The sequence below is a fragment of the Dromiciops gliroides genome, chromosome 6 (genome assembly GCF_019393635.1).
Source record: "Dromiciops gliroides isolate mDroGli1 chromosome 6, mDroGli1.pri, whole genome shotgun sequence".
In the NCBI taxonomy this organism is placed as follows: domain Eukaryota; kingdom Metazoa; phylum Chordata; class Mammalia; order Microbiotheria; family Microbiotheriidae; genus Dromiciops; species Dromiciops gliroides.
The window spans coordinates 244209186-244231612 of NC_057866.1; the positions used below are offsets into that span (position 1 = coordinate 244209186).

The window sequence follows — 22427 nt, forward strand, 5'->3', positions numbered from 1 at the left end:
TAGTTTCTTTGTAACAATGAATTAACTCATTAAAGAGTTAACTAATGAACTCATTTGCAAACATCCATTAGTTATATTCTGAGTCTGTTACAGAAAATGGCCTTGACACGATGGAGTCTAGGAAGTACAGCAATCAATATTGTTTTTAGCCACAGTTTATATAATGATACTAGAATATTCAGAGAAAGTGAACCAAAGGAGATATGATGCACACTTAGAGAACTGAACTGCAGAATGAAATGAAAAGAAACTGAACTTCACATAATCTTTATATTTAAATGTGGGATCCAGCATGGCATAGAGAATAGAGATCGGGTCACTGTCGTTCAGGCTTGGGTTCAAGTTCTCCATCTGCTCCGTGCTGGCTGTGTGACTCCGCCTCTCAGTGCTCTAGGCACCTCTCCACAGCAATCTGTAGCCGGCAGGTGCTGATCTACATTGGTAGGAGGCAGTTTCCACATTGGGAGTTCCCAATGTCAATGAAATCACAGTCCTAATTCAAACAAAACCAAAATATTTTTCCTAAATCTTAAAAAAGGATGAGACAGCTACAATGCAGCTTAGCTTCTACCCCAACAGCATGGAAGGAATGATTGTCTTCTGCCATAATTAAGATTAGAAATCAAGGTTTGTACAAATCCAGGGGTAGCTGAAGTTTCTCCTGTGGCTATAGTTGGCCTATAACAGGATGTAGACTATGAGCAACACGGGGACCAGGGAATCCTGTTGGGAAAATCCGTGCTTTTTTGGTGGAGTTGTGATACCTTCCCTTCGGATTCTCCTCAGAGATCTGGTGACCCAACAGCATGTCCTTGATGACATGGAATCGTCTACTTGTCTTCTCTGCCTCCTCCAATCGAGCAAGACACGTGTGCCAATGTGATATCGATTGGCTGTATAATCTTAATGGCTCCCTGAGTGCCACCTGAGAGCAAAGTCTTTTGTTACTCACAAAAACACATCAGCCCATGCCGGTCAAAGGCTGCATTGTGCTTGCCACATCGTTATTTCAGCAACTCAAAACCCTCCATTCTAGGGGAGGTTAAAGTACATAATGGTATCTTCTAGGCATATAATGCAATAATTACAGAGGGTAAGGTGACGTTGAAGCCTGGTATCATTCTTAGCCATGTCAGCATCCTCGAGAATGCTTGCTTGGGCATCTCATCTTCATGTGAGTTAAGATGACGCGCTAGGTCCCGGCTCCTCAGAAGTTAAAATTCCCCTCTGCTGCTTCAGATCTTAAACTCTTGGACCTCAGTCTCTGCTCATCATCAGGCTTTGATGTTCACCATCACAGACACGGGGCTTCCAGAACAGAGTGGGTTCCTGGCCCATCCCTCTTTGTCCCTGCAGGAAGCAAGACCAAGTGGAAATAAAGCTCTGGCCATGCAGCCTAAGTCTCAAAACTGATTTGATTTTGATGTGACGTTTTCCAGTTCGGTTACCTGTGATGAACTGAATAATGACCAGTTTTTCATCTTGAGCTAAAGAATCCACCCTGGAAACTGGCTATCTCATGCCATCTTCTGCCACTGATGAAGTCAGACAGAGAGTGGCTGGTCCATTTTGTTTTGGTGAAAATTCCCTCTCCTGCTGACAACCAACATATGTTGTATGTTCATTGCTTTTAAACTCAGCAAAATCTGGCTCCCTGTGCCAGATCCCTAAGATCACTTGAAAGTGTCAGGGCCAAGTCAAATCAACAAGCATTCATTAAGTGGTGCCAAGCACTGTGCTAAGCACTGGACCAAAACAGGCCCTGCTCTCAAGGGGCTCTCAATCCAATGGGGAAGACAGCATGCAACAACTATATACAAATAAGTAATGGACAGGGTAGAGTAGAGATAATCTTAAAGGGAGGCCCCAGAATCAAAGGGGGAGCTGGAAAGGCTTCTTTCAAAAGGTGTGACTGTAGCTGGAAAACCAGCAGACAGAGATGAGAAATGAAATGTCTTAGGTGAGGAGCAGCAAGACTGGATTGTGGGCGACATGGAAGGGAGGAAGGGATAAGGAGCCTGGGAAGTCTATGGAGGGCTTTCAGAACCACCCACAAGATCTTACATTTGATACTGGTGGTCGTAGGGAACTTATTCATAATTCTTTTTGTTGCTTCTTTTGCAAGTGATGCAGCATCAGCTACATACTGAAGAGATTTTGTGGGGAGGCGATGAAGGAGTTGAAGGGTGGGGGGGGAGGGCTGAAAAGCGGTAGTACCTGTGGTTTCACTAGGAAAGGAAACTCCAGGTGAGGACACTCCCTCTACCAATGTGGGTTATCACTTCTCCTTTTACAGAGATGCCTGGAGCAAAGGTAGCAAACTCTCAGCCTGGACATTTGTCCTACCAAATGAACGTGTATTGGGAAATGTCATAGATAATCTTACTTTGTGGGCTTTCTAAGGCAATGTGCAGCCTGCAGGGATCCATTTCTATTGGAGTTTGGCCCTCCCCGTAGAACACTGAGAGATGTTAGTGGCTTGCCCAGCAGGGCGCAGCCAGGGTGTGAACCCAGGTCTACACCGAGCTGTCTGCCTTTTAGGTCAGGCTGAATTAGCATTTAAATAAGACAATGTATTGGGACTTTAGTTTCTGCCAGGTTTCTGCCTCCTGCTTCAAAGCTTCCCCTGCCCCCTCCCCCACTCTCCAGCATCCCCTCCCTCTCCCATTCAGACAGATGGAAGAATTGATTCTTGTTTGCTAGGCTACTTCCTTTTGTTGTTTTGAGTCTTTTTTTTTTTTTGTAGCAAGGAAGAGTTTCTCAGTGATGGGAACTTGATTTTTTTCTCTTTCTAAAGATGCTATAAGCCCAGAGAAAATGGGCAGAGGCTTGGTCTTCGGCCTACAGACAATTCCCACTGAGTTCAGTGGTGTGTAATTCCTATCCCATTGTAGTCTGAAAGCTTGCTCTCAGCCCCTCCTCCCATCTGTGGACACCCCCTCCCCCTCTCTTGATTGTCTAAAGACTCGGGGCAGTGTCTTCGGATGACCACTCTAGGTTCATCCATGGACAGAGTATGATCCTGTTGTGAAACAGTGACCTTTATCCTACTATAGTGATGTTGCCTGGTGACTGATAGCTGCCTGCTTGTCCATGAACTGGGAGGAAAAGCACTGACTTTGAACTCAGAGGACCAGGATTCAAATCCTACCTCTGCTCCTTACCACCTGAGGAAGCCCTTAACCTCTCTGGGCCTCAATTTCATCATCTGAAAGATGTATGGGTATCTTAACACACTCTAGGGTCCCTCAGAATATATGGATAATTTGCCTTAGAGTCAGCAAACGTTTGTTCTCCAAAGGTTGAACCAGAGAGCCAGGCTACGACTGATGTAAGGTTAACGACATAAAAATATAAGGCATGTTTGGTAGGTTGGAAGGTTGTGCTATATAATGATAACACTCCAGGATTTTCTTCTACCAGATCCCAACACTTGCCCTTTGAAACATCTAGGAAATAGGCCAGGCTGGTGATCTCATGGTCAGTGGTAATCTGTGCTCCATCATGTGAGAAATCAATCACGGTCTGTTTCCTAACACAGGTGCAGTAGTAGTAGACCTTGGATTCACTTTAGTCCTGGAAATCGTCCTGACCTACCCTTGGCTTGAGAAATATGACTGCATGCCAGTCATGCTGTTGAAAAATGGAGAGAGACCTTGTTTATCATATAACCCGCTAGAAACTCATGTTTGGGGCTGATAGATTGCCAGTGGTTTGTTTGAGAATACGATACCGTGCATTTTCAGACACTGAGGTCATTGTTCCAATTCCCTTTTAACTGAGCCAAATACTAGCCTGACCTAGTGCAGTGACTAAGCTTGGGTCTGCATAGTCAAAGAGAAGGAAACCTTTGAGGTGACCATCTGCTCCCGAGCAAAACTGTAACTTACTTCTGTTAGTTGTGAGTGTGTGTTCACTCAATTCTTCGGATGATTGCTCAGCTTCCTCCTTCACTTTGTGAAGCCCCAGTTCTCTTAGGGAGAAAAGGATGTGGAAGGTAAAGGCATTTCAGTATGAATACCACTAAATAAAATAAGGTGGCTTTTCTAAAGGAATGTGTGAGCCTTGTTCCATCCTTTCCCTAACAGTGCATTTGCCTTTGGCAAACCTATACCTAGGATGCACTTTGGAGCTCACCGCATGACAGTCTAGCAAGTCGGCTTTATTGATAAAGCGCAGTCAAGGAAGGTGAGACTAGGCACAACTGCGAGGGCCCTTGGAAATGGAACACCAAGACCAGTGAAATCTGATGGCTTTTTATAGGGATCTTATCAATGTCAAGCACCAGGCATTGTGGGAACTGAGACTGATTCTAGTGAGGGCAAGTGAGGGGAGGCTTTGCTGGGGAATTGATGGTTAGTTAATATTCACATGCTCTGCCAGTGGGAAATATTCGGCTGTTACTGCTTGACTCAGGAGTTTTGAGCTTCCCTGGAACTTCTTAATTTAGTGCGGTGGGATTGTTATAGGTCCCCAAACAATAGATTGGGATCAACTGCTGGGTCTCAAAGATTGACCTTCTAGCTAGCCACCTTGAGCATGTCTGGGATTTGTAGCAGGAAGGGGGTACTACCAGCAAATGTTCTTGTCTTCTCTCTACTAAGGGATTTTGCTTTCAGCATTTCCCGTTCCCATCATCCTTCTGAACTCAAGCTTTCTATGGAATGAAAAGTAGCTCCTCTTCACCAAAAAGCTAAAGGCTTGGTACAAGAATAACAAATATTAAGGGGAAGAATCTGGCTCCCTCTGCCATTGATTTAATGAGATCTGATTGATAATGCTTGTCTTTCTTTTGGATTTTTTCTACCCCAGGTTACAGACTACTACTCATATCCAAGTGAACCAGTGGGTGTACAGAATCTCAAGAGAGGGCTGGCCAGCCTATTTCAGATGCAGCTAACCTCTGGAACTACCAATGAGGTATGAGCTATAGAGGGATATCACGGAACAGCTATAACTTCTCATTCACTCAAAGAAAAACTGAAACTGGTGCCCTGGAGTACAATTTAATTAAAAAAATACTTTTCAATGAACAGGCTCCCTACCATTTCATCCCATCAAAACGAAACAAAAACAAAACTCTTGTAATAAATATGCATTGTCAACTAAACAGATTCCCCCATTAGCCACATCCAAAAATGTAGGCCTCATTCTCCTTCTTAAATCCGTCATCTCTCCCTTAGGAGGTGGGTAACATGCTTCATCATCAGTCCTCTGAGATTTTGTCATTGCACTGATCAGAGTTTTAAAATCTTTTATTTTTAGCATTTTTTTAAAAAATTTGAGTTCTAAATACTCTCCCTCCCTCCTACCCCTCCCTCACCCACTGAAAAGGCAAGCAATATGACATCAATTAAGCACATGAAATCATGCAAAACATGTTTCCATTTTAGCCATATCACAAGAAAGGGAAGAAAAATAAAGAAAGTAAAACAATTATACTCTGAATTACACTCAGAGGAGGATATAATTTTTTTCAACATGAGTCCTTTCAGAGCAGCTAAGTCTTTCACAGTTGATTATCATTACAATATTGCTGTTACTGTATACAATGCACTGCATCAGTTCATATAAGTCTTCCCATGTATTGTCTGAAACCATCCTCCTTGCTATTTTTATAACACAATAGTACTCCATCACAATCCTATGCCACATCTGTTCAGCCATTCCCCAACTAATGAGCATCCCCTTGTCCATTTCTTTGCCATCACAAAAAAGAACTGCTATGAACTTTTGTACATATAGGTGCTTTTCTTTGATCTCTTTGGACCTAATTGGATCAAAGGATGTGTACAGTTTTATGGCCCTTTGGGCATAGTTCCAAATTGTCCTCCAGAATGGTTGTACATGTTTACTGCCCTGCCACTGTTTATTAGTGTATCTATTTTCCCTCATCCCCTCCAGCAATTGTCATTTCTGATAGGTGTGAGGTACTTCGAAGTTATCTTTATTTGCATTTCTCTAAACATTAGTGATTTAGAGCATTTTTTCATATGATTATAGACAGCTTTGATTTCTTCTTCTGAAAACTTCCTATTCATATCCTTTGTCTATCAGTTGGGGAATAGCTCTTATTTTTATAAATTTGACTCAATTTCCTATATATTTGGAAATTTCATTATCTATATTACCTTTTAGCAAAATGTAGTTTTCCTGATTATCTCTTAATTAAGTTTGTTTTTGTTTTTGCTTTGTCTGAAATCATGATCGCTAGGCCTGTCCTTTTTACTCCAGGGGAAGTGTAATTGATTCTGCTCCAGTACCTTATTTTAACTCTGTGTGTCTTTCTGTTTCAAGTGTGTCTTTTAAACAACATATTGTTAGATTCTAGTTTCTAATCCATTTTTCTATCTGCTTCTGTTTTATGGGTGAGCTCATTCTACTCACAATCACAGTTATGATTACTAACTGTATTTTCTGCTATCTCATTTTCTTCTATCCTTCTCTCTTTTTATCCTGTCTCTTCCCAAAAGTCTGTTTTGCTTCTCATTACTGCTTCCCTTAATTTACCATCCCTTTTACTATCTCCCCCTTTTCTTATTCCCTTCCCCTCCTGTTTCTGTATTGGGTAAGACAAGAGTTCTATACCCAACTCTGTGTGTGTGCGTGCATTCTCTTTCCTCTTTAAATCAATTTCAATAAGAGTGAGGGTCAAGCATTTTCTGCCACCACCCCCCTTTATTTCCCTCCTCCACTGTAAAAGCTCTTCCTTGTGAACCTTTTTTATGTGAGAAAATTCTCCCCATTTACTTCTCCCTTCCACCTTCTTCCAGTACATCCCTCTTTCTCATCCCTTAATTGTTTTTCAGATCATTTCAACATAATGACTCGCACCCATGCTGTCTGTCTATGTAGATTCCTTCTAACTGCCCTAATGATGATAAAGATCTTAGGAATTGCAGGAAGCATATAAGAATGTAAACAGATTAACTTTAATGAGTCCCTTATGATTTCTCTTTCATGTTTACCTTTTTAAACTTCTCTTAAATCTTCTATTTGAGTGTCAGATGTTCTGTTCAGCTCTGGTCTGTTTATCAAGAGTACTTGAAAGTGCTCTATTTCATTAAATATCCATTTTTTTGCACTGAAGTATAATACCCAGTTTTGCTGGGTAGGTTTTTTGGGTTGTAATCCTGGCTCCTTTGCCTTTCAGAATATCATATTTCAAACCCTTTGCTCCTTTAATGTGGAAGCTGCTAAATCTTATGCGATCCTGACTGTGACTTCCGTAATATTTGAATTGTGTATTTTTCTGGTTGCTTACAGTATTTTTTCCTTGACTTGAGAGCTCTGAAATTTGGCCATAATATTACTAGAAGTTTTCATTTGGGGATTTCTTTTAGGAAATGATCAGTCACTTCTTTTGATTTCCATTTTACCTTCCAGTTCTAGGATATCAGGACAGTTTTCCTTGATAATTTCTTGAAATATGATGTCTAGATTGTTTTTTATAATGGCTTTTAGATAGTCAAATAATTCTTAAATTATCTTTCCTTGATCTGTTTTTTTAATCTGTTTTTTAGGTCAGTTGTTTTTCCAATGTGACATTTCACATTTTCTTCTATTTTTCACTCTTTTGACTTTTTTATTGTTTGATATCTCATGAGCTCATTAGCTTCCATTTACCCAATTCTAATTTTTAAGGAATTGTTTCATACTTCTTTTTAAATTTGACTACTTTTTTTTTTTTTTTTTAGTGAGGCAATTGGGGTTAAGTGACTTGCCCAGGGTCACACAGCTAGTAAGTGTTAAGTGTCTGAGGCCGGATTTGAACTCAGGTCCTCCTGACTCCAGGGTCGGTGCTCTATCCACTGCCAGTGCTCTATTAGCTGCCCCTAATTTGACTACTTTTTAAGGTATTATTTTCCTCAGTATGTTTGTGCCTCTTTTTATCAAACTGTTAGTTCTGTTTTCATAATTTTTTTTTATCACTCTCATTTCTTTTCCTGTTTTCTCCTTTCCCATTCTTATCTCTTTCTTTAACTGTCCTAGGAATTCTTGTTGGGCTTGTGTCCAGTTAGCAGTTTTTTCCTTTAAGGCTTTATTTGTAATTGTTTTCACATTGCTGTATTCTTCTGAGTTTGTGTTTTGGTCTTTCTTGCCACCACAGTGCTTTTTATAGTCAAGTTCTTTTTTGTTGTTGTTGTCATTTGCTTATTTTTGCAGCCTATTTCTTGACTTTAAAATTAATGTTAAAATTGGACTCTACTCACCTGGGGGTGGGAAGGCACTGTCCCAAGCTTCAGGCTTTTTCATGCAGCTGTTTTCAGAGTTAGTTCTGGGGATATGCAAGTTTTCAGTGCTTTCAAGGTGGTGTGATCTGGGAAGAGATACGGTCACTGGTTTGTGCTCTGGTCTGTAACCAAGAAGGGCTCCTGCTGTCCTGCAGCCACAAGTTCTAGGGCTCATCACTTCCTTGAAACTGTGAGCAGGGCCCCTGCTCCCTTGTGACCAATCACAAGTGCTCCTCCCCACCCTAGAACTGTGACTCAGGTGCTTATAGGCAAGAGACTTGCCACTTAGCACCAGTGCTAGCGGAGCTTCCTCTGAAAGCCCTTTCTGACCCATTGTCCAACCCCCTTACAGTCTCTGGGCTGAGAACTCCCAAAGCTGCCGCTGCTTCTGCCACAATTACCTCCAAAAGTCTTTAACAGTTGTTGATATTGTATCCATTGTTCTCCTGGTTCTGCTCACTTGACTCTGTATCAGTCCATATGTGTTTTCTAAGGTTTCTCTGAAACTATTCCTTGATTCTTTTCTTTTGACACAACAGCATCCCTGTGGTGATCTATAGACATTCAGCAAAGGCAGTCAGACAGACAGACCCTTGATTAGGACTGCTTTAGCCCAGTAAAAAAAATTCAGGGGAAAGAAGTACTACATGAAGTTAATTAGGTGCCATAACTTAATTCTGATAGAAATACAAGTGTCTATCATTAAAAAGACAACAGTATGGGTAATGCAAGGAAAGAGCCAAGAGCCTTGGTCAGCTACCCTGGAGCTAAGTGTAGATTGAGGGGACTTAAAGAGTCCAGAACTTTAGAGCTGGAAAAACCTTCAAGTTTCCATAGGGTCACAGCTCTAGAACTGGATGGGTCTTTAGGGGTCATTAGATACAACTCGTTTTACACCTGAGCAAGCCGAGGCCCAGAGAGGTGACGTGACCTGTCCAAGGTCACGCAGAGAACAGGTGACAAAGCCAGGGTTGGAGCTCCAGGTTCATGTTCCAATTGAGGAAACAGGCAGGGGATCAAGTGGGTTTTCCAAAGTTAGTACCTAGAAGTACTAGAGCCTCATCTGGCCTTCAGACTGACCCACATTTCAGATAGATCCATTACACAGGGGAAAAATAGAATCAGGCAAAGAGAGATATTAGGAAGGTGGCCAAGAGAAAAAAAGTCCAGACGGCCCAAGCTAGTTAGGGTCCATAGAGCCCAGGTATAAGTCGAGGTTCAAACAAATACAAAAAGCTTTGGGACCATCATTGAAATCTAGCAAAGGAGCCCTTTGGGCTTGTATTCCCATGCCTTCTAGCAACCTCAGGTCTCAGACGTTGACAGGAAGGCAACATCTCGCCCGTGGCCAGCCCATTTTCCTAAGTCCTGTTATTGTCAGGTATCAAGGGGTAGGAACACTTTTTGTTATTCCGGACTTTCTTGTCAGGGTCGAGGATTCAACAGGAAAGCGTGGAAAAATAGCCATGTGCTAGAAGAAATGCACACTTTCATTCCCTTTTCTCACTCCAAATGACCTAGAGAAAAATGCAATGGCCTCGTAGTAAGTTGGGGTGACCTTTCTCAAGGCCCTTCTCTTCAAATCAAGTAATAAATGAGTTCATTCCAAATGAGGTTTCCTCTTTTTTTTTTTTCAATTTTAGGTGGACATTTCTGGGAATTGCAAAGTGACCTATCAGGCCCATCATGATAAAGTGACCAAAATTAAGGCCCTGGATACCTGCAAAATCGACAGGCCTGGGTTTGCCACCCAGAACAAGGTATAACCCACCCCTCTTAATCCAGAGTGTCTGAAAGAAATGGGAACAGTCTAAGAATTTACTGAGCACCTCCTCTGGGCCAGGCTCCGGGCTGAGCTCTTTATAGTCTCACTGGATTTGGCGGAATGAGTATGAAAAGAGGGGGGGGGGGTAGAGAACAAGCTGTGGAAGTGTACATGGGGTCATCAGGCAGAGACTCCAGTGCAGATGGGAAGCCGAAAGGCCCTCCCCACAAACCATGTAGACGGCTACTGTTTTTTCTTAACCGGATCCAGAAATCAACAGCTGAATCCTGGTTTTCTCTCCTCCTTCCCCGTCCCCCCAGGTTTTAGGGATCAGCTCCAAAACAGTGTCCATGACCACTTACAAGATAGAAGACAGCTTTGTCACAGCAGTCCTGGCAGAAGAGACCCGAGCTTTTGGTCTCAATTTCCAGAGGATGGCTACAGGCAAAATTGTATCTCGGTGAGCTAAAGAAGCGTGTATTCCGAAGTTTACACTTTCTTTGCTGTTCCTTAATTTGGAGAAAAATGTAACTATGGTTCTCTTTAGTTCATTTCTCTGGCTGGCACAAATTGTTAAAGTAAAAGCTAAAAGACAAACCCTCATACTTACCTGTCACATGATTATGAGGGAGTATCATACTGGAATCGGGAGGCTCCAGCTCAGGTCCTCCCTCTGACCCACTGGTTGTGTGACCATGGACGCATCCTTTAACTTCACCATGCTGGGCAGCTCCCTCCTTGGCACGGAAGATGCTGCTCTGATTGGTTGAGGAAGGTTCTCTCCGGGGAGTTTCCTGTCTGTGAAGTCTTAGGTACAGAAGAAAAGAAAGGAAGAGAAGAAATTCTTTCTGAAGGAAACATGGCAAATGATCTACACTGTCTGGTGTACATTAGTTATAGTATGACAAACCTAAATTTATACGTTTTTCTTTTTTTTCTTTCAACGAACATTTATTTTATTTTCCATTTACATGTAAGGGTAGTTTTAAACATTCATTTTCATAAGATTTAGAGTTCCAAATTTTTCTCCCTCCTTCCCTCCCTTTCCTCCCTCCTCCACAAGATTGCAACCAGGTTATATATGTACAATCCACAAGTGTTCTTTTTATCAGTTCTTTCTATAGGGGTGCATAGTAAGCTTCCTCATTAGTTCCTTGGGATTGTCTTGGATCATTGCACTGCTGAGAGTAGTTAAGTCATTCACAATTACTCATTGAACAATACTGCTGTCACTACGCACAATGTCCTCTCAGCTCTGCTCACTTCATTATATATCAATGTTCATTAGTCTTTCCAGGTTTTTTGGGGATCATCCTGTTTGTCATTTCTTGTAGCACAAGTCCATTCCACTACAATCATATAACACAGCTTTTTCCATCATTCCTCAATTGATGGACATTCCCCTGATTCTCAATTCTTAGCCTCCACCAAGAGTTTCTATAAATATTTTTTGTACAATTTTCCCCCCTTCTCTCTTTTTCATGATTACTATTGTTAACTGTTTCCCTTCCATCCTATTCCCTTCCCCAGGATATTTATTCTATTATCCATCTTCTTTCCTCCTATCACTCTTCAAAAGGGATTTGCTTCTGTCTATCCCCTCCCCCACTCTGCCCTTCCTTCTTTTGCCCCTCTCTCTTTATCCCTTTCCCCTCCTATTTTCCTGCAGGGTTAGATAGATTACTCCACCCAATTGAGTGTGTACATTATTCCCTCCTTGAGCCAATTCTAAGGAGATTGAGGTCTTTGAGCCAATTTTGATGAGTGTTAGGCTCATTTACTGCCCAGATTAAATAGATTACTCCACCCACTTGGGTGTGTCTGTTAGTCCCTCCTTGAGGCAGCTCTGATGAGTTTAAGATCTTTGAGCCTTTTCTGATGAGTATAAAATTCATTTACTGCCCTGCTCCTCTCCCATCTCTTCCCCCACTCCATAAGCCTTTTCCTGTTACTTTCATGTAGGATTTTGCTTCTGCCCTTCCCCCTCCCCTAATGAATTCCCTTCACCCCTCAATTAAACCCTAAAGATGTTATCATCTAGCTAAGTGACACAGTGGACAAATCACCACCCCTGGACCCAGGGGGATCCCAGCCAAAACCTGGCCTCAGACACAAGACAGTTGCCCACTGTACGACCCCAGGTATGTCCCCCAGCTCCAATTTTTTTTTATGGTTCTCTAGGGTCTTGTATTTGAAAGTCAAATTTGCTATTCAGTTCAGGTCTTTTCATCACAAATATCTGAAAGTCTTCTTTTTCATTAAAGTCCCATTTTTTCTGCTGAAAGATAATGCTGAGTTTTGCTGGGTAGGTGATTCTTGGTTGTAATCTCATTTCCTTTGCCCTTTGGAATATCATATTGCATGCCCTCCGGTCTTTTAATGTAGAAGCTGCTAGATCTTGTGCTATCCTGACTGGGGCTCCACAGTACTTGAATTCTTTCTTTTTGGCAGCTTGCAATATTTTCTCCTTGACCTGAGAGCTCTGGAATTTGGCTATAATATTCCTAGGAGTTTTCTTTTGGGGATCTCTTTCTGTATTCTTTCAATTTCTATTTTAGCTTCTTTTTCTAGAATTTCAGTGCAATTTTCCCTGAGAATATCTTGGAAGATGGTGTCTAAGCTCTTTCCTTGATCATGGTTTTCAGGTAGACCAATAATTTTCATATGATCTCTCCTGGACCTATTTTCCAGGTCGGCAGTTTTTCCCAGCAGATATTTCACGTTGCCCTCTATTTTTTTATTCATTTGGATTTGCTTTATTGTGTCTTGGTTTCTCATAAAGTCACTGGCTTCCATTGGTTCAATCCTAATTCTTAGGCAATTATTTTCATCAGAGAGCTTTTGTACCTCCTTTTCCATTTGACTTTTCAAGCTGTTGACTTTTTTCTCATGTCTTTCCTGCATCACCCTCATTTCTCTGTCCATTTTTTCCTCTACCTCTCTAATTTTATCTTCAGAGCCCTTTTTGAGCACCTCTATGGCCTGAGACCAATTCTTATTTTTCTTGGAAGCTTTAGATATAGGGACCCTGATGTTGACATCTTCCTCTGAGGGTGCCCCTTGGTCTTCCTTGTTACTGAAGAAACTTTCTATGGTCCTCGCCTTTCTCTGTCTGCTCATCTTGCCTTTCTTTTACTAGACTTTTATCTCCTTAAAGTGGGGCACTGTTTCCAGGCTGCAGTATCCCAAGCTTCAGAAGTCCCAGGTGGTATGATTTAAGGAAGATCAGGTTCTTCCCTCACCTGGCCTGTTTCCTGGTCCTAGGTGACCGCAGACCAGCTTGCCAATGAACCAGCTTTGGGTGTTGTGGTTGTTAGCTCCGACGAGCCTGTGCCCCTCCCCCACTTGGGCCACTTCTACTCGAGCCTGCCACCTGCTTCTCAGTAGGGGTGTAAAATCCAAGTTCTGCCTTAGTACCAGCATAGACCCTTGTAGTCTCCCCCCTGCCCAGGGCTCAGCCATCTCACCAGACTGTGTGTGAGCTTAGTTCCAGACGACACTGGTGCTTCAGCTGATTCAGAGGCTCTGGGGATCTCCTTCTCTAGTGAGGCCTTCCTGGGACTGGATCTGTGTCAGGGTGACTGTGGGGTTGGGCTTGACTCCTGTATCAGCACAGCAGCTCCCTCCTTCGGACCTTCCAAGCTGTTCTTGGTTAGAAGATGATTTCAGCACATTCTTCTGTGAGTTTTGCTGCTCCGGGCATTTTCCTATGACCTTATTTGGATATTTTTTGGAGCGATCGTGTCATGAGTTCAGGAGCTCACTTGCCTTTCCTCCACCATCTTTATACATGTTATTTTGATTTTTAGATTGTTTGGGGTCAGTAGTAGTTCCCATGATACCGGGTCATAGAGGACAGCAGAGCATTATTAGAATTTAGTTAAGAAAGGAGAAATCTCAACGACTGAATGAATGTTGACTGTTTCCCTTGCATTATTTGACCAAGTCCCTTACTACTTGATTGGATATGAGTGCCAACCACAGGGCCTTTTCCTTGGTTGTCCTACAGGCAGAAACTGGAGCTGAAGACGACAGCAGCAGGCCCAAAACTGATGGCCGGGAAAAAGGTCGCTGCTGTGGTTAAGGCTGTGGATTCAAAATACGTCTCCATCCCCCTGGTCGGGCAGCTCTTCCAGAGCGAGTGCAAGCGGTGCCCTTCGGTAAGTTCTCAAAGCCCTTCTGCTGCTTTGGGGAACCGACAGCCACTCACTTAGCTTCTAGTCACTAATGCTTCCAAAGGTTCTGTAGGACAGACAATAATCTAGGGCCTTTTGTCTACTAAAAGTCATAAAGGAACAATGGGGAACAATGTGATTGCTTCCTTGTAGAGAACTAGAACAAAGGCACAGAATCGAACATCATACGATCTGAGTCATAACATGGAAACATTGGGGGGGGGGGCGCGGCGTGAGGGTTCTCATTTGCAAAAGCCTTAGATCAGCTGTGCAAAGTCACCTTGGAGAAAGGTCAGTCATGTGCGAGAACATAAAAACTGAATAAAGAAATGCTGAAAAGCAGAATATTATATAATCCTTCATTTACCAAACACAATAAAATCGTAATTGATATATTTGAAGAAAGATTCAGACTTAAAAGAGACCAAATCATTTAATCGTATAGAACAGGTAGCTCATGTAAGCTCTGAGGCATCCTCATCCCAATTCTCAGATGAGCTGGGTCACCATGGCTTGGCTGCATTTCCCCTTGAGGGTTCTACAGGTAACCCTGAGGGGTCAGAGGTAACTTTAGGATGTCATTGGTTCAAGCTGCCCAGATGATCAATCGAGAATCCATTTAGTTAGTAGTTTTGAGAAGGGGTATTTACTAAGATGGTACAAGATGAGTTGGTACAAAATATCTCTGACAAACTTTCTCTCCGGTATGTACAGAATTCAGGGAAAAACATTCTTGGGCTTAGACTTCACATGGAACAAAAGGATGCATTGCTAGAAGTCTTTTTCCCTTTCATGAGCTCCTCAAGAGATTCCCCGTAGGTGGGGTGGGGTCTCTTTTGGGGGCCCCTTGTATAGTCAGGAGCCCAGTCTGGCCATGGCTTCTGGTGATGAAGACCTACCAGTCCATCCAGGGATGCCGGACATCCTGTGCCAAGACATCAGTGTGAAGATGAGTAGAATAAAAGTGGGGAAGGGAGAGACAACTTGGACGAGGCTTTTCCTTCCCCGCCTGGCCGCTGTGCTTGTCAGGGGTCTCAGCTAGAGCTCTACTCGCAGGCTGATTTCTGGTATCCCGTACTTCTTTAGCTGTTCAGTAACACATAGACAATCCCAGGGGTGCGCCCAAGTTTCCTTGACCCGTCTGTCTGTGATTCTTGTGCCTCTAAAGACATTTTACTACTTACTCCAAGGCCTATTTGTTATTGATACAAGCTATGATCTTACCTTTACAGACATGTTGTTGAAGAAAAAGTAATTTCTTCAAATAAAATGACAATAAAGGGACAAAAAAAAACTCTTTAAGGATACAGCCAAAATTATATTTTAGAAGAACATTTAATCTTTTAAGAACAGAGCAGTGAATTAGGCAGACAAAAAAATATAGCAGTTCTGAAAATCAAAAAAAGGCTAAAAATCTATTAAAATGATAAAACTACAAGCTAGGTTTTTTTAAATAATGGAACAGACAAAATATTAGTTAATCTTATTTTTTAAAGGAATGAAAAATCAATTTTTCCCAATCAAAAATGAAAAAGTAGAATTTACAATAAATATACTTCTCCCACCATCTTCCTACTCCATGCTTTAAAAACATCAGGTCATTTCTTAAGTTGTGGAAACTGTTAATTCAGAAAACCAAAAATATTTTGATTTTTTTTTCCTCTCAGATCATCTGGGAATTAATGTAAATTCTACCATTTTCCTGCTTCAATGGTAAAGCCCACACCTCATAAGTGAGTGACCACTGCATTAGGTCTATTAGGTTCAATGATACCAGCTAAACAGGATCATTCCCATGACCTAATAAGGAGATAAGACAACCCAATGTATATGGCCACCATAACCATGGACAAAATTGTATTGTGGGGTGTTGACACAATGCTAACACCTAGATCAAGGCTTCTTAAACTTTTTCCATTTGTGACCCATTTTTGCCTGAGAAATTTTTACCCAACCCCTGGGATATAGTTATATAAAACAGGGATATATAACCTTTTGCTGTGGCCAAATATTCCTGTGCCCCCCACAGTCAGTTACATGACCTCCCATGGGATCATGACCCGCAGTTTAAGAAGCGTTGGCTTATATTACTTGAAAGACATAAAATAGGATCTATTCTAGGGAAGAATAATCAGCCCTTTGTAAATGATTCTGAGACTGAGACATCCCCCCGAAGACGCTGGGTATGAATGGTTGTCGTGTTTTTCAGCTTTCTGAGTTCTGGCAGAGCAGAAGAAAACAACTGCAGCCAGACAACCTGGCCAAAGCCGAGTCGGCCAAAAGCTTCTTAGGCCTCATCCATCGCTTCCGGGCAGCTGGGAGAGAGGAGCTTCTTCAGATTCTCAGAAGCGAGAACAAAGAAATCCTGTAAGTCTCGGGAGCCCATCCCACGGTGTTTTCCTAAGGTCAGAAATGAAACTGGCACAGAAGCCATTTACTTGGATGATTGTTGGAAAGAAAATTGAACTGAGACAAAGCTAATAGAATTGACTGTTTGGCACTTTTGGCACAACTTTATACCACAAGGCAAAAACATAGAATCACTTGACCAGAAAAAGATTCCATGTGCTTAATAGCAATGAAATCTTGATGAGAAACACTCTGGACTCTATAAGGGCAAAGATTGGGCCTGCTCTTGTGCGTGGGGAAGCCAGCAGAGGGCTTAGCCCAGTACCCAGCACATAGGAGGCGCTTAATAAATGATGATTGATGGATAGCTGGGAGTGATACGCTATGCTTGAAGCCTTACATAAACTCTATTTATATTTTAAAGGATTTAAGACTTAATGGGAGAAAAAGGAGACTTCATTTGAGAAATGTAACGTAATTCAAGACACAAATGAAATGATTAGTCTGTAGGAATATAAGAAGTACTTTCAATGTTCCAGCAGGTTCTGTTGATACAAAGACAGACATGAAATAGTACCTGTCCTCAAGGAGCTCATATTCTAAGGGGAGAAGACAAAATATAAAAAAGTTGTTGAGGTGGCGAGGGAGAGGTCCCCTCGAGGGGCCTTGGAGAGGACTTCTGGGAAGTCAGAAGCAGGGGCAGTGCTTGGGCCCTTCCTTAAAATGCAGGTTCCTGGAGGATCTCACCTTTGGCTGCTGGGACGGTCCAGGGGGAGAGGGCCAAAGGAGGTGAAGGCACTTCTGGGGAGAGAAGGCATGGAGGACGACGCTGAACCCTAGAGAGAATGCAGCATAGTTGAATGAGCCCAGCACACAGCTTTTTTTTTTTTTTTTTTTTTTTTTTAATGGGGCAATGGGGTTAAGTGACTTGCCCAGGGTCACACAGCCAGTAAGTGTCAAGTGTCTGAGGCCGGATTTGAACTCAGGAACTCCTGAATCCAGGGCCGGTGCTTTATCCACTGCGCCACCTAGCTGCCCCCCAGCACACAGCTTTTAGGGATTTAATGTGGAGACCATGGCCTGGTCCCTTCCCACGCACCAAATCTTAACTGAATCCATCCCCTGTCCAGTAACCAGCTGCGTGACCTTGGCCAAGTTCCTTAATGTCTTTGGTCCTCAGTGTCCTCTCTACATCATGACAGCAGTGCCACTCACCACCCCTGCTTCAGAGGATTGTTAAGGCCAAAGCACTCTGCCAGCTTGACCGAGCAGTGACGTATGTTTGTATTGATTCAGCGTCAGTCAGACAGGTGCCCACCATGGGCCAGGCCCTGTGCTAAGCAGTAGCTTTTCCTATTCTCTAGAGTATGCTTCTACAGCATTGTGCTATGGGATTGCACAGGTCACTCTGCACATGCCCCACATGCATCTACTGAGTAAAAGGAGCTGAGTCCTAGGGGTCAGGTAGCCTTGGGGCTCTGCTCCAGGCACTGGAACCTCTCGGACCAGCAGAGTCTGTTGTTCAGTTTTGAAAAGTGACAAAACAACAGGGCCTGATCGATTTTGTGGGAATGATGGAGAAAATGGTGATAATGCAGATTAAACTGAAAAGTGTCATAGCTCTGTCCCTTACTAGTCACGTGACTATGACCAAATCATTTAACTCTGTGAGAAATGAGGATCACTGTCCCTCCCCGCTCTTCCTAGGAGATCCTCGTGAGGAATCACAGTGTGTGAAAGCACTTTGAAAACATCAAAGCCTTTTGTAGATGCTTGGTATTATACAAACATACATGCATATATACACACACACACACACACTAAGAATGCACATTATGTGAATGTTTCTTGATATAGTGATGAGGGTTAAGTACATCTACTTAACTATACCACTGCAGAAATTTGGGGCCTGGGCCATACCACCCATACTGAGGGACATCCCCATATCCCAGGTCCTCAATATATTGGAGTCAAGGGGCAGCTAGGTGGTGCAGTGGATAAAGCACCAGCCCTGGATTCAGGAGGACCTAAGTTCAAATGCAGCTGCAGACACTTGACACCTAGTAGCTGTGTAACCCTGGGCAAGTCACTTAACCCCCATTGCCCTGCAAGAAAAAAAATATGTGTGTGCGTATATATATGAGTCAAGTCAACAGGCATTTATGAAGAGCCTCCTATAGGCCACATACTGCATTCAGTGCTAGAATATACCCATATGCTGTGATGGGCTCATAACAATAGTCAATGGTGAAGTGAATACTAACTCCCTCTGAATCCTATGGACTTTTTCTTCTCTTTCAACTTCCATATGTACAGACTCGTTTCACTCTTTAGGCATCTGAGGCACGGACACTTGGTTATTTGAAAAGGCAGTGAGCCGGGCTGAGAGTATCAGCTTGCAGTTGTCAGCATTCCGTGCATTTGTAACGGTGTAATATGGGAGTGCAGATAATCCTTAATAATGATAATAATGGCCAACATTTATATAGTGCTTTAAGGCTGGCAAAGTGCTTTACATGTGTTTCTCTTACTAAAATAGCGTGTACTTATAATGTACTTTAAGGTTTACAGAGCACTTCATTTCATCGCATTTAATCCTCACATCAACCCTGTTAAGTAGGTGCTATGATTATCCCCATTTTACAAATGAGGAAACTGAGGCTGAGAGAAGTTTAAGCTAGTAAGGGACTGACAGGATTCAAATACCATCTTCCTGACTCCAAGTCAGGAGTTATAATTATACCACCTAATTGCCTCATCTTGATCTTAATCCATTTCTCTAGCACTGGAATTAATTTGGTGATTTGTTTTTCAAAGAATTTACTTTTTCTAATTACATTTAGCTTCAGTTTAATATTTAATATTAGTTTTCATTCTTCTAACGATGGCATCTTTTTTCAGAATAAGGAGGAAAGGAACGGCCACCAAGAAAGGAGGAAATGTCCTGGGATTAAGAAATTTGCTTATGAATAATCCATGAAGCAGACAACCAAGCAATAGAATAAAGGCCATGACTAAAACTTTCTAGCAAAGACAACACGTAATAGTGTTGGTAGAAAAAAGTGAAATTGGGTTCTTTCCTTTGTGGCATCTCTTGGTTCCCTGGAAAGACAAAATTCAAAGTCTGTTTGTAGCCAGACTTTTAAACACTTTCTTGAGTGTTCACAATGAAGGCTAACATTCATGACTGTCATTCAGCCACGCCATGGCTGGCCCTCCCTGAGCTAGGCACTGGGGATACAAATACAGAGAGCGGTTTTCTCTTACAGACCCCAACTGATAGACGCTGTAACATCTGCTCAGACCCCGGATTCTTTGGAGGCCGTCCTGGAGTTTTTGAATTTCAAAAGTGAAAGCGACATTCTTCTGCAGGAGAGGTTCCTTTATGCCTGCGGTTTCGCCTCCCACCCCAACGAGGCTCTGCTAAAAGCTCTGCTCGTAAGTGCAAAAGGACAGTGGGGATTTCTGGGGAGAGGGGACAATGAAGTACAATGAACAGGAGTAATACAAATATTGAAGAGTAAAATTTGGCCTGAATTGCTGTAAGGATCGTGTGAAATGCTGTGATAATGCCTCAGATTGTTCTACCTTCTCATGAAAACTTCCCTGGACTGTTTCATAGGCTTAGGGACTGGCTCTGTGATTTCAGGTCCACAAGGGCTTTTGGGTGAGGAAACTCCCCCGCTATGAGTTCAGGTCAGCACCTTCTCAGCAATTTGTGTCTTAGAGATTTGCCCTATGGGGCTCTAAGGGGTTAAGTGAGGAGAGGAGCTAGGTTTGACATGCCCCCGGAGGTAGAGTCAGGATGGCCCAGCTAACCCAACACAGCTCCACAAGGACCCAGAAAGTACAACAGCCCAAGTCCTTAAGGGGAAAGCCAAGAAAAAAAATCATAGTGATTAATTTTTCCACAAGAGCAGAGAGAGATCTCAGAGAATCCCTGGACCAACACTGGGAACAGGAACAAGTGGCTACCAAATGGCAGTTCTGTCACCCATTGCTGAGAGGAGTAGTCACAGATGAAAGGTGCTAGTACAGATCAAGGAAACTTAGCTTGCGATACTGAGCCCAAGAGCAGAGTGGAGACTCAATTCTAACCATTAGCCTTGTACATAAGCCTTCAGTGGAATAACTATGGCAGGAAACCCAGATCAAAGGAGAATCAAGAAGTTCAGTGTCTCTGAACCTATAGAATTTTCCAGTAAGCTAACAATGACTGAGTCCAGCAACAGCCTGCTGAAACTCAACCACATACAACCCGGCGGGTCCAAAGCTGGGCTAGGAGCTTGCAGAGCTCATACTGGGAGGGCAGCGAATAAATCTCTCCCCAGATTACATTACTTTAGACGCATCAAAAACTTGCAGGACCCCAGATTGAGCTGTGAAAATAGCAGAAGCAAATAAAAAGACAGATGCTCAGGCCAAACATTTCTCCCAGAAGGGAGCAAAGCCCAACATTAACATAAAGCCCAGTCAAGGACCAGGCTGGAAGAGTGAACAAACAAATAAAAAAAAGAGCCTGACCATAAAGATTTACTATGATGACAGGGAAGCTAGTGACACGAACACAGAAGACAATGATTTTAAAATATCTACAAAGCCTCAAAGAAAAGTGCAAGTTGACCATAAGCCCAACAAGAATTCTTAGAAGAGTTTTTTTTAAAAAGAGCAAAAAAACTGATTTTAGGGGGAAAAGTAGAAAGTTGAATGAGAGTTGTGCAATAAAGTTATGAAAAGAAAATTAACATTTTTGTAAAAGCAGTTTAAAACATTACTAAAGAAAAGAACTCCTTAAAAATTATGCTTGTAGGGGCAGCTAGGTGGCACAGTGGATAGAGCCCCATCCTCAGAGTCAGGAGGACCTGAGTTCAAATCTGGTCTCAGACACTTAACACTTACTAGCTGTGTGACCCCAGGCAAGTCACTTAACCCCAATTGCCTTGCCAAAAAAAAAATACACTTATAACAAAAGAGGTACAAAACCTTACTGAAAAAATGGAATTATTTTAAAATTAAAATATGAGATATCAAGAAAAAATAAAACAAGGTCAAAAGACTGAAAAAGTATAAGTGTGAAATATTCCACAGAAAAACAACTGATCTGGAAAATAGATTGAGGAAAGATCATTTAAGAATCACTGGACTTCCTGATAGCCATGGCCAGGAAAACTGCTCAGATATTTTAGATAAAGATACAGAAGAAATCAAAAGATTTAACCAGTCACTTCCTAAAAAAACTCAATATGAACACTCTCAGGAATATTATAGCCCAAATCTAGAACTCCCAAATCAAGGAGAAAATACTGGAAGTGGCAAGAAAGAAAGAATCCAAGTATTGTAGAACCACAGTCAGAATCACAGAGGATTTAGCAACCATCAGGATAAAGAAACAGAGGACTTGGAGTATGATCTTCTAGAAGGCAAAGGATTTAGGATTACAGCCAAGAATAACCTATCCAGCAAAACTGAGTACAATCATACGGGGGAAGAAAATTGGAGCAAGTTGATGAAGTAGAGCCCTTTTCAGTATTTCTGATGAAAAGACCAGAGTTGTAGAAAATTTAACATTCAGACACAGGACTTAAGAAGAACATGAAAAGGTAAACATGAGAGAGAGATCACAAGGAACCAAACACGGTTAAACTTTTCATTCGTATGTGAGGAGAGGATACCTGTGACCCCTCAGAAATTTATTATCTCTGGGGGATGCCTTGGAGGAGTCTGATTAGACAGAGGGCTTGGGGTGTGTTAGTATTGTGTTAGTGGGATGATTTCCAAGAAGAAGGAATGGAAAGTTGAGAAGAGGGGATGTACTGGGAGAGGGGGGTGGGGGGAAAGGGAAGGAGAATTGGAAAATTACCTCATATAATTGTGGTATATATGGAAGAGTTTACATAATGAAGG

The 22427-nt window shown here is 42.3% G+C and overlaps 1 protein-coding gene across 1 annotated transcript in view; it reads left to right on the forward strand.

The window, feature by feature from the left end:
• Nucleotides 1-22427, forward strand: part of LOC122732260 (microsomal triglyceride transfer protein) — a 70189-nt gene that overhangs the window by 15672 nt on the left and 32090 nt on the right. The window contains 6 exon segments of the mRNA XM_043972345.1: nt 4813-4920; nt 9878-9994; nt 10320-10459; nt 14009-14159; nt 16384-16541; nt 19793-19961. Coding sequence (XP_043828280.1) covers nt 4813-4920; nt 9878-9994; nt 10320-10459; nt 14009-14159; nt 16384-16541; nt 19793-19961 — 843 coding nt within the window.